This window comes from Lynx canadensis, chromosome A2, assembly GCF_007474595.2.
Source record: "Lynx canadensis isolate LIC74 chromosome A2, mLynCan4.pri.v2, whole genome shotgun sequence".
NCBI lineage: Eukaryota > Metazoa > Chordata > Mammalia > Carnivora > Felidae > Lynx > Lynx canadensis.
The window spans coordinates 114,153,081-114,166,114 of NC_044304.2; the positions used below are offsets into that span (position 1 = coordinate 114,153,081).

The 13,034-nt window shown below is 39.5% G+C and overlaps 1 protein-coding gene across 1 annotated transcript in view; it reads right to left on the minus strand.

Moving 5' to 3' along the window:
- Nucleotides 1-13,034, minus strand: part of RAPGEF5 (Rap guanine nucleotide exchange factor 5) — a 227,518-nt gene that overhangs the window by 138,343 nt on the left and 76,141 nt on the right. Inside the window, 1 exon segment of the mRNA XM_030308087.1 lies at nucleotides 2,037-2,085. Within this exon segment, the coding sequence (XP_030163947.1) occupies nucleotides 2,037-2,085 (49 nt within the window).

The following is a 13,034-nucleotide window of genomic DNA, read 5'->3' on the forward strand; positions in this document are numbered from 1 at the left end:
GTTTCCGATTCTGTGTCTCCCTCTCTCTCTGCCCCTCCCCCGTTCATGCTCTGTCTCTCTCTGTCCCAAAATAAAAAAAAAAATTTAAAAAAAAACGTTGAAAAAAAAAAAGAAGTAATATATGCTCATTACATATAGTTTTTTGCAATGAATACTGTATCAATTCTTCAAAATATCATTTTACAAGCTGTTTAAACATTCCATTGTACTGCTCAATTTTCTTATTTCTTTATTATGAGGACTTAGGGATTGTTTGTAATTTCTTACTTTTTAAAAAAATGCAATGGATTCCTTCTACCTGAATCTTCACATGCATCGTCCCCAACATTTGTGCACGTGTGAAAGACCATTTCACTGTCCTGAGCAGTTGCCCAAGTTGTGTTCACACTCCAAGCTCCACACATCAATTAAGTAAGCAAAACAGGTCCAACTTCATACAGCCACATCAAGGAATAATAAAATTAACTTCACACCAAAACTTTTATTTTGCACAATCTAACCTATAGAGGTCTTGCTTACTTCTCTTCACCTCCAGAAAATCAAACTTCTTAGCTTGACATCCAAAACTTACCTCTTTTCTCCTTGTTCACCTGGCTCCAGCCACTCACACCTCTTTACTGTTCCCCAAACACATTTTGCACCCCTGTGCCCAAAGGCACTTGTTCCGATGGCCACATGCCCCACCCCTTCACTGCCTTCAGGTCTTGCTCAAATGCCCCCTACCAGAGGCCTTCCCATCGCACTTTGTGCAAATTAGCAACCCCTCTTCTCCAGCCTCCCTATCTATTTTTTTTCTCCAGCCATGACACCCTGGAAGTTAATTATTTCCCTTAACTTTTTCTGAAACTTGAAAAAAAAAAAAATTCCCGACACTGCCATTCCAACTCAAACAGACTGTAAGTTTTGTCTTCTTATGATGCCAGGAAACAAGAACAGCTCTAGCACATTAATTTCTAGGACCTCCCCCCCAAAACCTTTATATTGATGTCTTTTCTCCATCTTGGTCTCCACCTATGCAAATAGCCAAGTTCGGATGCCGGCACTTAGAAACCCTATTCAGGCTGTACTTTCTGTTCACTATCCTGGGGGGTCAAGATCACTGTTCTTTGCATCCTTCTCTCTACCTTTATAGCATGCGGTCTCTGTGTCCTCTACATCAGCCAAATCAGCAAAGAAAATGGTATAAATATAATAAGCTCATTCATACTAAGGTGCGTTTGATTCAAAAGCTAACTGTGAGAAAAGCAAATTCCTAGAGTTTCTTTTTTTTTCTCCTTAGAGTTTCTAATTGGAAAAAGAAAGATGTAAAATGGATGGTTTGTGTTCTTACAATATTTCTGTTCCATTTATTTATTCAATTTTTTCATAGTCTTTCTGTCTGCAAAGTCCTATTCCAGTTTACCGTGACCCAAGAAGCATCTCCCTTCTGTTTGTCATGCTATTCAGCATTGATCTCCTCCCTCTGAACAGCAAAGGATGCCTTCTTCTGACACTCCTCTTAAGTGTTTTTCTACTTCAGCGAGTCTCCATCTCATATCGAATTTCAGCAGAGTATGGCTTTCTCCCTTTCAAAATGTATTTGAAAGCTCCCTTTTCCTCTCCACATATCGCTTCCACATCATATCCTACAGGTATCAGGGATCAGATCCACTATGAAATGCTTGCTTTTAAATGGCATTACACAAATCTTTTTAGAAGAAACTACTTTGAGATGAAAAACATACCCTTAAACAGAGACCACCTTTATGTTAGTTTACTCTGTCATTATGGTAGGTAAATACAATGTGATTTGCTTTCTTGGGTTGTGTACTTACACTTTTTTCATAGTTGCAATGGACTACAAACATTTATTTTTAATTTCATTTTTCCTTGAAATATGAAATAAAACAAGGCAGTAAAATTTTAAAGAACGACATATAGTAGCTTATGCTGTTTCAATGGGAGAGTATATGATTTTGGAAACAAATAGTAATACTTTTTTGCATTCTGCATCAAAACTTCCTGAGATTAGCTCAGCCCCAGGAAGGACTACTCACCAGACTTCCTTGCTTTCAAAGCAATCACAGCTGCAAGCTCTCTCTGCACCTGATATTAGGGGGGTAAAAAATCAAATTAGGACAAGAAAAATGAAGCTATCAAAAGCAGTACTTTGTGTTTGGGTATGCACCAAAATTAAGAGTTATTGCAATTAAAGTTATGTTTGCTGTCACTTTTTTGGCTTTTGTTTGTAGGATGGAAAACCTCTGCAAAGGAATTTTAGGTCAAAAATCTCAAAGAATCATATTGACTTAAAATAAATTACACAGTTGCCAGAATGTATACATTGTAAAACATTGGCATTTTTGCTATGATGAAGGGAAGAGCCTCAAAACTGTAATTATAAAACATTCAGAAATAATTCAAATAACAAATTATTAAAACACGCAAGATATCTTGGCGAAGATACTAAATACTATTTATCCCTCAAAGATTCTAGCTTACACAGAAATTCTAGAAACATTAAAATAGATGATCCTGGTGTAATTGGATCTCTACTCAAACACAATCAATGTTCACTTCAAGTCTGACAGGTTTACAGCAACCATTTTGGAAAATATGCCACATAAAAGTAAGTGCCATTGACTCAGTGAAATGGAAATAGACAAAATGAACTTTAATAAGTGCCTTCAACCCCACTTATTTGTCCAGATTTTTGGTTGCTCACTGTCTCTCTCCACCACCCCACACTTTGAATGCTTAAGTCCTTTCCTAAAAGCATTCTCAAAGAGGAACATAAAACCAAAAACGATAACCACAGTTACTTTTGGGGCACCTGGGTGTCTCGGTCAGTTGGGTGTCCGACTTTGGCTCAGGTCATGATATCATGGTTTGTGGGTTCAGCCCCACGTTGGGTTCTCTGCTCCTGGAGCAGAGCCCATTTCAGATCCTCTGTCCCCCCCCCCCGCCCGTCCCCCATTTGTTCCCTCTCAAAAAATAAACATTAAAACAAAAATAACCATAGTCACTTTTTTAAAAAAAATTTTTTAATGTTTTTATTTATTTTTGAGAGACAGAGCACAAGTGAGGGAGGGGCAGAGAGAGAGGGTGACACAGAATCTGAAGCAGGCTCCAGGCTCTGAGCTGTCAGCACAGAGACCGATGCGGGGATCGAACTCACAGACTGTGAGATCATGACCTGGCTGAAGTCAGACACTTTTCTTACTGAGCCACCAAGAACCCCAACCATAGTCACTTTCAAAAATAACATTTTCACTTTAACTTCACTTCACTTCACATAACACTTTCAAAAATACCCCCCCCCCCAAAAAAAAAGATACCATGAAGATAATCTTTGGGATATCTATGTTTAGCAGCAACAAAAATTCCATAATGAGCAAGCTCATTCCTCTCTAGGATTAAGCTTAGAAGTGTATGTGCATTCATGTGTTTGGAAGTGCTGGTGAGTTTGGAATGTCCTGCAGCTTAATACATTACACTAATGACATTTTATAGGGAGAACTCACAAGTTCAAGGTTACAGAAGATTTGCTATTAAAATTGATCTAATATGTATTCATTTATTTGAAGGCAAAAGTAGATATATACGCTATACTCTGGGACTCCGCTGTGAACTGCTTTCACGATGGCTAGGCATCACCACGCGAGGAAGGCAGCTTCCTTCACTACTGCTTTACCGCTGTGTTTTCCCTGTCTGGCTAGTACACGGGCCATGCAAAAAGGGTATATTCTTGATTTAGCCCCTTCTATGATACCTTAAGACTCTCTCTGGAAAATTATTCAGTAATGAGAAGACCATCAGTCCCTCTCCAACCATGGGATGTCAGCTCTGAAAATGCTCACAGTAGGAAAATTTGCGGTTGAAAAATGTAGGGAACGGGCACCTGGGCAGGTCAGTTGGTTAAGTGTCTGACTCTTGATTTTGGCTCAGGTCATGATCTCGTGCAATTCATGGGTTTGAGCTCTGTGTTGGGCTCTGAACTGGCAGTGCAGAACCTGCTTGGGATTCTCTCTCTCCCTCTCTCTCTGCCCCTCCCCTGCTTGCACATGCTCTCGTTCTCTCTCTTTCTCATGACATAAACAACAAACTTAAAAAAGAAAAAAAAAAAAAAAGAACTTCAGGAGAAAAAGAGGGCCAAGGGGAAAAAGGATACGTGACCCCCAAAAATCCTTTACAAATACTTGCGTGGGTAGTCAAATAAAAACAGTCACAAATGAAAACATCATTTATTGCATCCTTTACATATTTGAAGTTGTTTATAAGTTTTATTGTAATATGACCCTCTCTATTTGGGATTTTCCTCTCTCACAGTGTCACAAATTCTCAGGGGTGGGGGCAAAGATGCAGACAATAAACTGGGATCTTGTCAATGGCTTCCTGATTTTACAACCTCCCAGGGAAGATCCCATCGTGGCTCAGGGACAGGAAGTCAGTTTTCCATACCTGAAATTCACAGATATTCAGTTTTTCTTTCTCTAATTAGAAATAAATCTCAAAATATAAAGAGCTCAAAAAAAGAAGGGATTAGATTCCCATCTTCCTATGGTATCTCATCTTTTCAAAGATTTGGTGGGGCAAGAAAGGGAGGAACAGGGTACATAAGAAACTGACACAACACTTTGGCAGAGCTGGAAGAGAGGAGAGAGGCCAGTGAGAGAGACAAGAATTTCACAAGTGAATGGAGAAATCTGAGTTAAAAAAAATTTTTTTTAAAGTAAATGAGATTACTCTATAGAACTACACTAAATTCCCTGAATGTCTGCCATCAGGGAGGATGTAAGAGTGTTTTATGCAGAGTGGGGTGTGTAATAGCTTCCCTGTTTCTGCTCCAGGATAGAGGTTTTTGATAAAAAACCCAAGGGTAGGTATTCTTCCTACAAAACAAAAAGGACAAAGTGCTGATCAAGCAAAAACACAAACTAGCTAAGATCTTATTGCAGCTTCCTATAGCATCTTAACAGAACCTTTTTTTTTTTTTTTTAAAGCACACTGGCATGTATTTAATCATTTTCAAATGAATGACTAATTCCTATCTTCTGCATGGAAGTTCTACTGAGTCAGGGACCTGTTTGTCTTTTTATGGTAGCAAGAATCAGCAATCATTCATTGACCCACAGGAGGTGGATGCATAAGTAATCTTTAACAAAAAAAAAAAAACAAACAAACAAACAAAAAAAAACCCAAAACCTAGAAAGGACCTAGGGGAGAGAAAATGCAAAGAGAAGACATTCCCCACTAATAAGCTACTCCCAGCAGGAATTTTCAGAAAAGAATATGATCAGGACTCGGGGCCTCCTATGCAAATATTATTGTATTGAAAACTAAAACTTTGAGAAACTGCAGAAACAGAAACTAGAATTTTATTTAAGTACTAATAAAGGACTGGTTGGCCCTGAACAAGCAATCCCATGTTCCAGCACCAGTCTAGGCTTCAGATGGCCAGGACCCTAGCCCACATTTGGACAACTTCCTGAGAGATCCTGAGCAAAAGCCATCCTGCTCATATTATAGCATCCAGCTATAATATGCTCCCGAATCCCTGACACTCAGGAACTGGCTTTTTTGTGGGTTTTTTAATAATGTTTTTTTATTTATGTTTGAGAGAGAGAGAGAGAGACAGACAGACAGACAGACAGACAGGAGTAGGGCAGAGGGAGGGAGACAGGGGACAGAGAATCTCAAGCAGGCTCTGTGATGTCAGCATAGAGACCAACACTGGGCTCAAACACACAAACTGTGAGATCATGACCTGAGCTAAAATCGAGAGTTGGACGCCTAATCAGGCACCCCCAGGAACTATTTGAGATAATAAATGTACAGTTTTAAATCACTGAATTTTGAGGCAGTTTGTTATACCCAGGAGTCTTTTACAAGAAAAAGGTTATTTTTTTAATTTATCTACTTGTGTTGTTAGTTAACCTTAGTTTCTCTCACTGTGACTACAATGAACCCTCTTCCTATATCAGGCTCAAGAAATACACTTGCAGGGGCACCTGGGTGGCTCAGTCAGTGGAGCGTCAGACTCTTGATTTTGGCTCAGTTCGTGATCTCACAGTTGGTGAGCTCGAGCCCTGCAACGGGCTCTGTGTGACAGCACGGAGTAGCTTGGGACTCTCTCTCTCCCTCTCTGCTCCTCCCCTGTTCATGCTCTCTTTCTCTCTCTCTCTCTCCCAAAGTAAATAAATACAAATATAAACATCAAAAAAATACAGATACACATGCAGAGCCAAGAGCCACATTCTGATACATGTCATTGTTTCTATTTAATGTGGGCACTAAACCACTGCCCAGGCAGTAGATAGAAGTGGACAAATACTACCTTGGCCTTGTCTATCGTAACGCTTCCCCACTATGACCTGAAGCCCTTGTGGCGAGATGTACTTCAGAATTGAAACCTTTATACATTTCAGAAAGGGATCCTATCTATGTCACATCCTCAGCGAGGTCCGGGGTGGCAACATGTAATCAGAAATCAGATGCACGAATATATATCTGCAATGAAATGCATCATTATTCATACCAAATGAGGCAACGGAAGATTAGAAAAAGCCTCAGGATGTTCGGTGCAGTTTAGACTTTGTCACCAAGTTATGAGAAACTTGTTTTTCAGAGCTTTTATATTTCAGAACTGAGTAATAGATGATACACCTCTACGACTGTACACTCAAAGGTTCCCTCCCTCATTTTTTCCATCAGGTTTTCTCTTGTCAAACAGCTATGGAGTCACTACTTTATTAAGAAATGCTTTCTTTAACTAGCTTGGCTTTTCATCGATCTACTTCAGCAGTTCCCAACCCTGACTGCATACTAGAATCACCCGGGGAGCTTTAAAAAAAAAAAAAACTACTGATACTGAGCCCCAGCTGAGTCAGAATCTCTTGGGGAGAGTCCAGGCATCAGTACTTGCTGCTAGTGTTGTTTCAAAGGTCCCTAGTGATTCCAGGCTGTTTCCGAGGCTGAGAATCACTATTCAGTAAGGTATCTCAGTTTTCCCAAGACTCAACCTTTTAATCTTATAGTCATTTCAACTGGCAGTCCATCTTTCCTTTTTATGTTATTCTCCTCTAATATAATTCCACTGTAAAGGAACATGGTCTTTCCTGTATTTTAGGTATAGAACCATGCTGTAATCCAATCAAATGATAAAATTCTGTTACTACGTCAGCAGTTTCACAGACACAAACTACTCAAGTACACGGAAAACTGCAAGGACACTTTTTAAAAACCTTAAACTTTAATTAAAATATAGTTTACTCAATACACAAGAGCACTAAATAATTCAAAACTCATCTGTAGCTTAGGGTCTATTTGCTCTTGTGAATATCTACATCAAAGGTAATTAAGGGACCAAGATATCTCAAAACTTTCCCTCTCCCCTTGTTACTCATCAGAAACACGTTGCAACATTTTAAATGTTTATTTATTTTGAGAGACAGCATGTGCACACATGAACAGGGGAGGGGCAGAGCGAGAGCGAGAGCGAGAGCAGGAGCGAGAATGAATCCCAAGCAGCCTTTATGCTGTCAGCACAGAACCCAACATGGAGCTCGATCTCACATGAACCACAAGATCACAACCAGAGCTGAGAGTCTGTTGCTTAACTGTGTGATTACACAACCCAGGTGCCCAAGCACTGTTTTAAAGGTCTTCAATAACCAGCATGGCTGGTCACAAAATAGTCCTGAAATTCAACAAGAATGTGTCTTCTCTTCTCCTTTACACTTTAACAGTGCCTTCAGCCCCCAAATCCAAAGGAAGCTATTTTTGTAACAATGCCAAGACTCAAGAGGCAACAGAAAGTGTCAAATGCAAACTCTGAGTGCCAGGGAGCAACTCTGAGAGAGGTTAACTGAGAAGACATGGAGGAAGAGACCCTTGAAAACCAAGCTGGATAGAATGAAGCTCATTGTGAAAAGACAGATCAATTGTGGCAAAGGTCTTAGCAAAGCAGAGGGTTGTCCTTACAAACTAACTTTGAATAAATCACCAATTCAAAGACTTCCTAAAGGTTTTTAGTAAATCTATTAATTTTAGAAACACTTAAATTTTTATACCATGATAGAAATGTTTTTAAAAGAGGGGAGCCGGGGTGGCTCAGTCGGTTAAGCCTCCCACTTCAACTCAGGTCATGATCTCACGGTTTGTGAGTTCAAGCCCCACAATGGGCTCTGTGCTGACAGCTCAGAGCCTGGAGCCTGCTTCGGATTCTGTGTCTCCCTCCCTCTCTGCCCTCCCCTGCTCATGCTCTGTCTCTCTGTCTCTCTCCCTCAAACATACATAAAAACATTTAAAAACACAGAAACCATTTTCTCAATTTCCTAAATTAAATGTAAGAAGAAACAGTATCCAATTTTCTCCCCTGTCATATTCCCAATTATACTCACTTTTAAACCACTATAAAATCTTAAGCTAGTAAGGACGTTAAGGACTCCAGAAAAAAACAAATAAATATGCTTCTTGAAGTAATTAACACACTTTTAGATAAGATACAAACTGAGCACTGATGGTGGCTAGACTTTTGTCCTATGGAGGAACTCCCAAGAACTAAGTTACAATTCTCTTTGTTCTTTCCTCAGAGGACTGTTTTCCTATTTCCAAATTCATTATTTTGTTCTGAAGAGCTAATATTGCCACAAGCCTGACATAAGGATAATCTTGTCATTACCTGTTATTAGAAAACCAATAATTAGAAACCAATAATTAGAAAATTAAGAAGGTTATTTATACATCTGTCTAGACACTACTCCTCTCCATCTAATAGTTTATTTACCAATAGTTGTTTTCCTGGTCATTTTTGTCACCGTATCAAAGATGTATTTCTTAAGCATGCTGGCATGATAAAATATGCTTACTCATCTATTTCAAGTCCATTAGGGATATCTAAAAAATCTTTTATACACAATTTTATGTTGAACATACACAGATATGCCTATTTATTTTATTATAACTTAGACAACAACCGACCATTCAAGAGACCAATATGTATGGAGAAGTGGCCGGAAAACAACAAGATGCACTGGAATCAAGTCCTTCACTTAGGTTTTTAAGTCTGTTATTTAAGTCTGCTACATGTGCATACATCTGCTTTCACAGAGGTTCACATTAAAAAGATCTGGCAATTTTTAGATGATCACAAGCATGGTGTAAATTAACAATGGAAATGAGGTTACTCAGAATGAGTAACAATGTTTTTAGGAACATTACAAGAAGGATAACATTCAGGCCACCAAAAAAAACCAAACAAACAAACAAAAAAAAAACACCAAAACCCAAATCTGATAGAATCCAGAAAGACCAACATCTGGAATGTATTCGGTGTGGAGTATCATCGGTTTAGGTTCATGAGGAGTAGACAGTGTCCACAGGAGGATAACTGGGGCATAGCCACCTCCTTGTAGCTAAATGTGCAAATGCTGCACCCTTTATTCCCCTGGTCCTCTCTGCAGGATTTGACGCTGTTTCCTATTCTCTTCTTAACCACTGTGATTTCATGACACCACATACTCTAAGGTTTTTCTCTTTCCTCTCTGACTGCGATTTCTCTTCTCTCAAGGCTCTCCTTTTCTTCTACCTTTACATGTTGATGATCCTTCACGATCTGTCCTTAACCCTCTAGATTCTCCCTTTCTGTTCATTCTCCATAGGCAATCTCATTTACTCACAGTGCTTCAATTCGATCTGCATCTCTTACAGGCCCATATCCATTCACCCCCTAGACCTAAATATCCCACGAGTAGCTCAAACTCAACATTTCTAAATATGAAGTCACTTTCTTACCACTTTTTCCTATAAAATTTTCTATAAAATTGCTCTATGTCCCATACACCAAATCAGTGAATGGTACCACCATGCCCCCGGGGTCTCAAACAAAAAGTAAGGTGTCCCTGACTTAGCTCAGCCCACCATGCTTTTCCATTCAGTTAATCCCTAATTTATCTCTCTTGAAACCCCATCATTCTTTACAGCAAGACTAATCATCTTACAATATAAATTTTACATTACATCTCTTGCTAAAACAAATTCTTCAAATACTTTCCCACGACACCATGACAGAGTCCACTGTCTAATATGGAATATGTAGTAGTCTTCTGATCTAGTCCTCAGTATTATCTCTGTCTCCATGCCTCCTCTCAAAATCTATGTTTGAAAAAAAGAAAATGCTCTGGCCCTAGTACAACAGAACTTTTGCAATTCTCTGAAAGGGCCATGCTCTTCCTCCAATCTGGGCCTGTTCCTTTTCAGATGCTCTCTGTCTGGAATGCCTCTCCAACTCCACACTTTGTGTGACCATGACTTTCTTGTCCTTCAGGTCCCATCTTTGGTACTGTCTTCTCTTGAGGGCTACCCACCTCCCCCAGTGGCACCAAGTCCTCCCTGCCTATACTCTAGTAACATTTACCTCAATTCTAGCACTATCACAGGCTAGTGAACTGGGGGTCCCCAATAGTTTATTATGAGCCCCCTGAAATGAACTCCTTTGCTCATCATTCTGACGCTGGCTCTTGGTACCACCCCCAGTACATATGCTTGTGATTAAGAATAGAAATGAAGTGTTCGTAGTTGCTTCAGAGAAGACAAGACTTAGGCGGAACACGATCATAAGCTTCAGATATTTCAAAGGTTGAAGGTAAAACTGAGACCAATGGAGTGAAGTTACAAAAAGGTATGCTTTAGCTCTAAGAACTTCCAATAATCAGAGCTATCCACAGCGGAAATGGTCTACCACATGAGGTTCAGCTTTATAGGGGAAGGTAAAGATCAAGCACTCAGACCAAAGGATTGTTCCAACAATTTGTTTTACGAATGTCTCCTTTCAAAATCACTCACTACCAAAAGTGAGTAAGCATAAGCCTCCTGCAGGTAATGGTATCTGTGAGTTCAACAGTAGGTGATGTCACAGTCATCTAACCCACCCAACAGAGATAAAAGTGGTACAAATCTTAACAAACAGATGAAAAATAACTGTTGGTGGCCATTTCCTGGAAATCTCATAAATTTCATAGTGCAAATCACAGGAGAAGCTACAGATGTACTGGTTGAAAGAAATCTGAAAAGAGCAAGCTAAGAACACTGACATCTTTTCAGAAAAGCACGTGTATCTACTCCTTCAGTTTTCAAAACTGCTCTTACTACTTCTGATCAGATTTCCTCAAAGCTCTAACTGCTGGTCAATACGAATTTCTTGACAAATAAAAATATCACATATATGAAATATATTTTAAGCAAACAAGTTGGACATTCTGATTTTAGTTATACTAATGAAATAAAACATTACGTTTGCTTCATTAAATATTTAGTTTTTATGTCTCATTTTTTCCATTTTTTGGTAAACGCAGAGTATTTTCTTTCTTCTTTTTTAAAAAAATGTTATTTATTTTGAGTGAGAGAGTACATGTGTGCATGTACAAGCGAGGGAGGGGCAGAGAGAGAGAGGGAGAGAGAGAGAGAGAGAATCCCAAACAGGCTGTGCACTGTCAGTGAAGAGCCCAAAACAGGGCTCGATTCCATGAACTGTGAGGTCATGACCTGAGCCAAAATCAAGAGTTGGATACTCAACTGAACCACCCAGGCACCCCTCATTGTGTTTTTTGCAGGTGAGGTTCTCAACTGCAAATATAGTATAACTGTCAACACCAGTCAGGTCCCAGAAATTCTAGGGGTCTCCTATCTCTACGGATATTACATTAGAAAGACTTGTATTCGGATGAATTCAGATCAACTAAAATTCCCTCCAATCAGAAAGTCTACCTATAAAAATTGCTAACGTGGGAGGGCTTCCTAGAAGAAAAGATTCAGAGCTCAACATCCAAAAGCCTAAAACGGCAGAAGGAAATCTCCATTTATTTTACATCAACTTTGAGAAGAGTTCTAGGATTCCAGTTTGCAGGGTGGAGTAACAGCCCTCTACCTCAGAGGACTGTTTTTAATTTTTTTTTTAACGTTTATTTATTTTTGAGACAGAGAGAGACAGAGCATGAACGGGGGAGGGTCAGAGAGAGGGAGACACAGTCTGAAACAGGCTCCAGGCTCCGAGCTGTCAGCACAGAGCCCGACGCGGGGCTCGAACTCACGGACCACGAGATCATGACCTGAGCCGAAGTCGGCCGCTTAACTGACTGAGCCACCCAGGCACCCTAAGAGGACTGTTTTTAGAATTACACTAGTTAACACCCAAAGCATCTGGAACAGTGCCTGACACATAGTGAGTGCTATGTGCTAGCTACCATCATATTATTATTATAATTAATGTAGTTGAGCTTAATAAATATTATATAAATAAATATCTAGTCCTTAATTTGTTTAATACTCCATAGGCTTAAGCCCCTTCTTCCCACCTGAATTATACTCTTTGACAACCAGTATTGTCTCTGCTTTATTATATTCCACCCACCTAGTTTCTGCTCCTTTGCAACTAGCATAAAAGAGACTGATAGGTTTCATCAAAAAGTTGTGAAGAGTGTTTAAAGTGCTTGTATGTTCAGAATTCTTCAAGTATTAAGAATAAACTTAAATTTTCACAGAATTCTGGAGATTTCATAAATGTACGAAGGACAGAATTTAGTTTTAGAAATGCGCTTCCAAACTTCAGAGGTATCCAAAAACTTAACTAGCTTTGAGAGATTAACTGCTACTTTATGATCAAGGAATTATGGGTATGTAACGAGGAATGTGTATTTATTTTATATTTCTGTCATTGCAAACTACCACCTATTTACTGGCTTAAAATGACATCCATTTATCATCTCACACTTCCATAGGTCAGGAGTCTGGGTATAGTGTGGCTCAACCACTATACCACAGGTTATGCCACTTGTCTCCTTAGAGACTCACAAGGCCTAAATCAGTGTTTGGGCACAGCCGTGTTCTTATTCACAGGCTCTGGGGAACAATACGCCTCCAGGGTCATTCAGGTTGTTGGCATCATCTAGGTCTTGTGTCTGTAAAACTGAGGTGCTTGTTTCATTGCTAGAACGTGGCCGGCTGCTCTGAGTTTCTGAGTCCCTTGCACATGGGATCCTACTTCTCACACCTAGCAA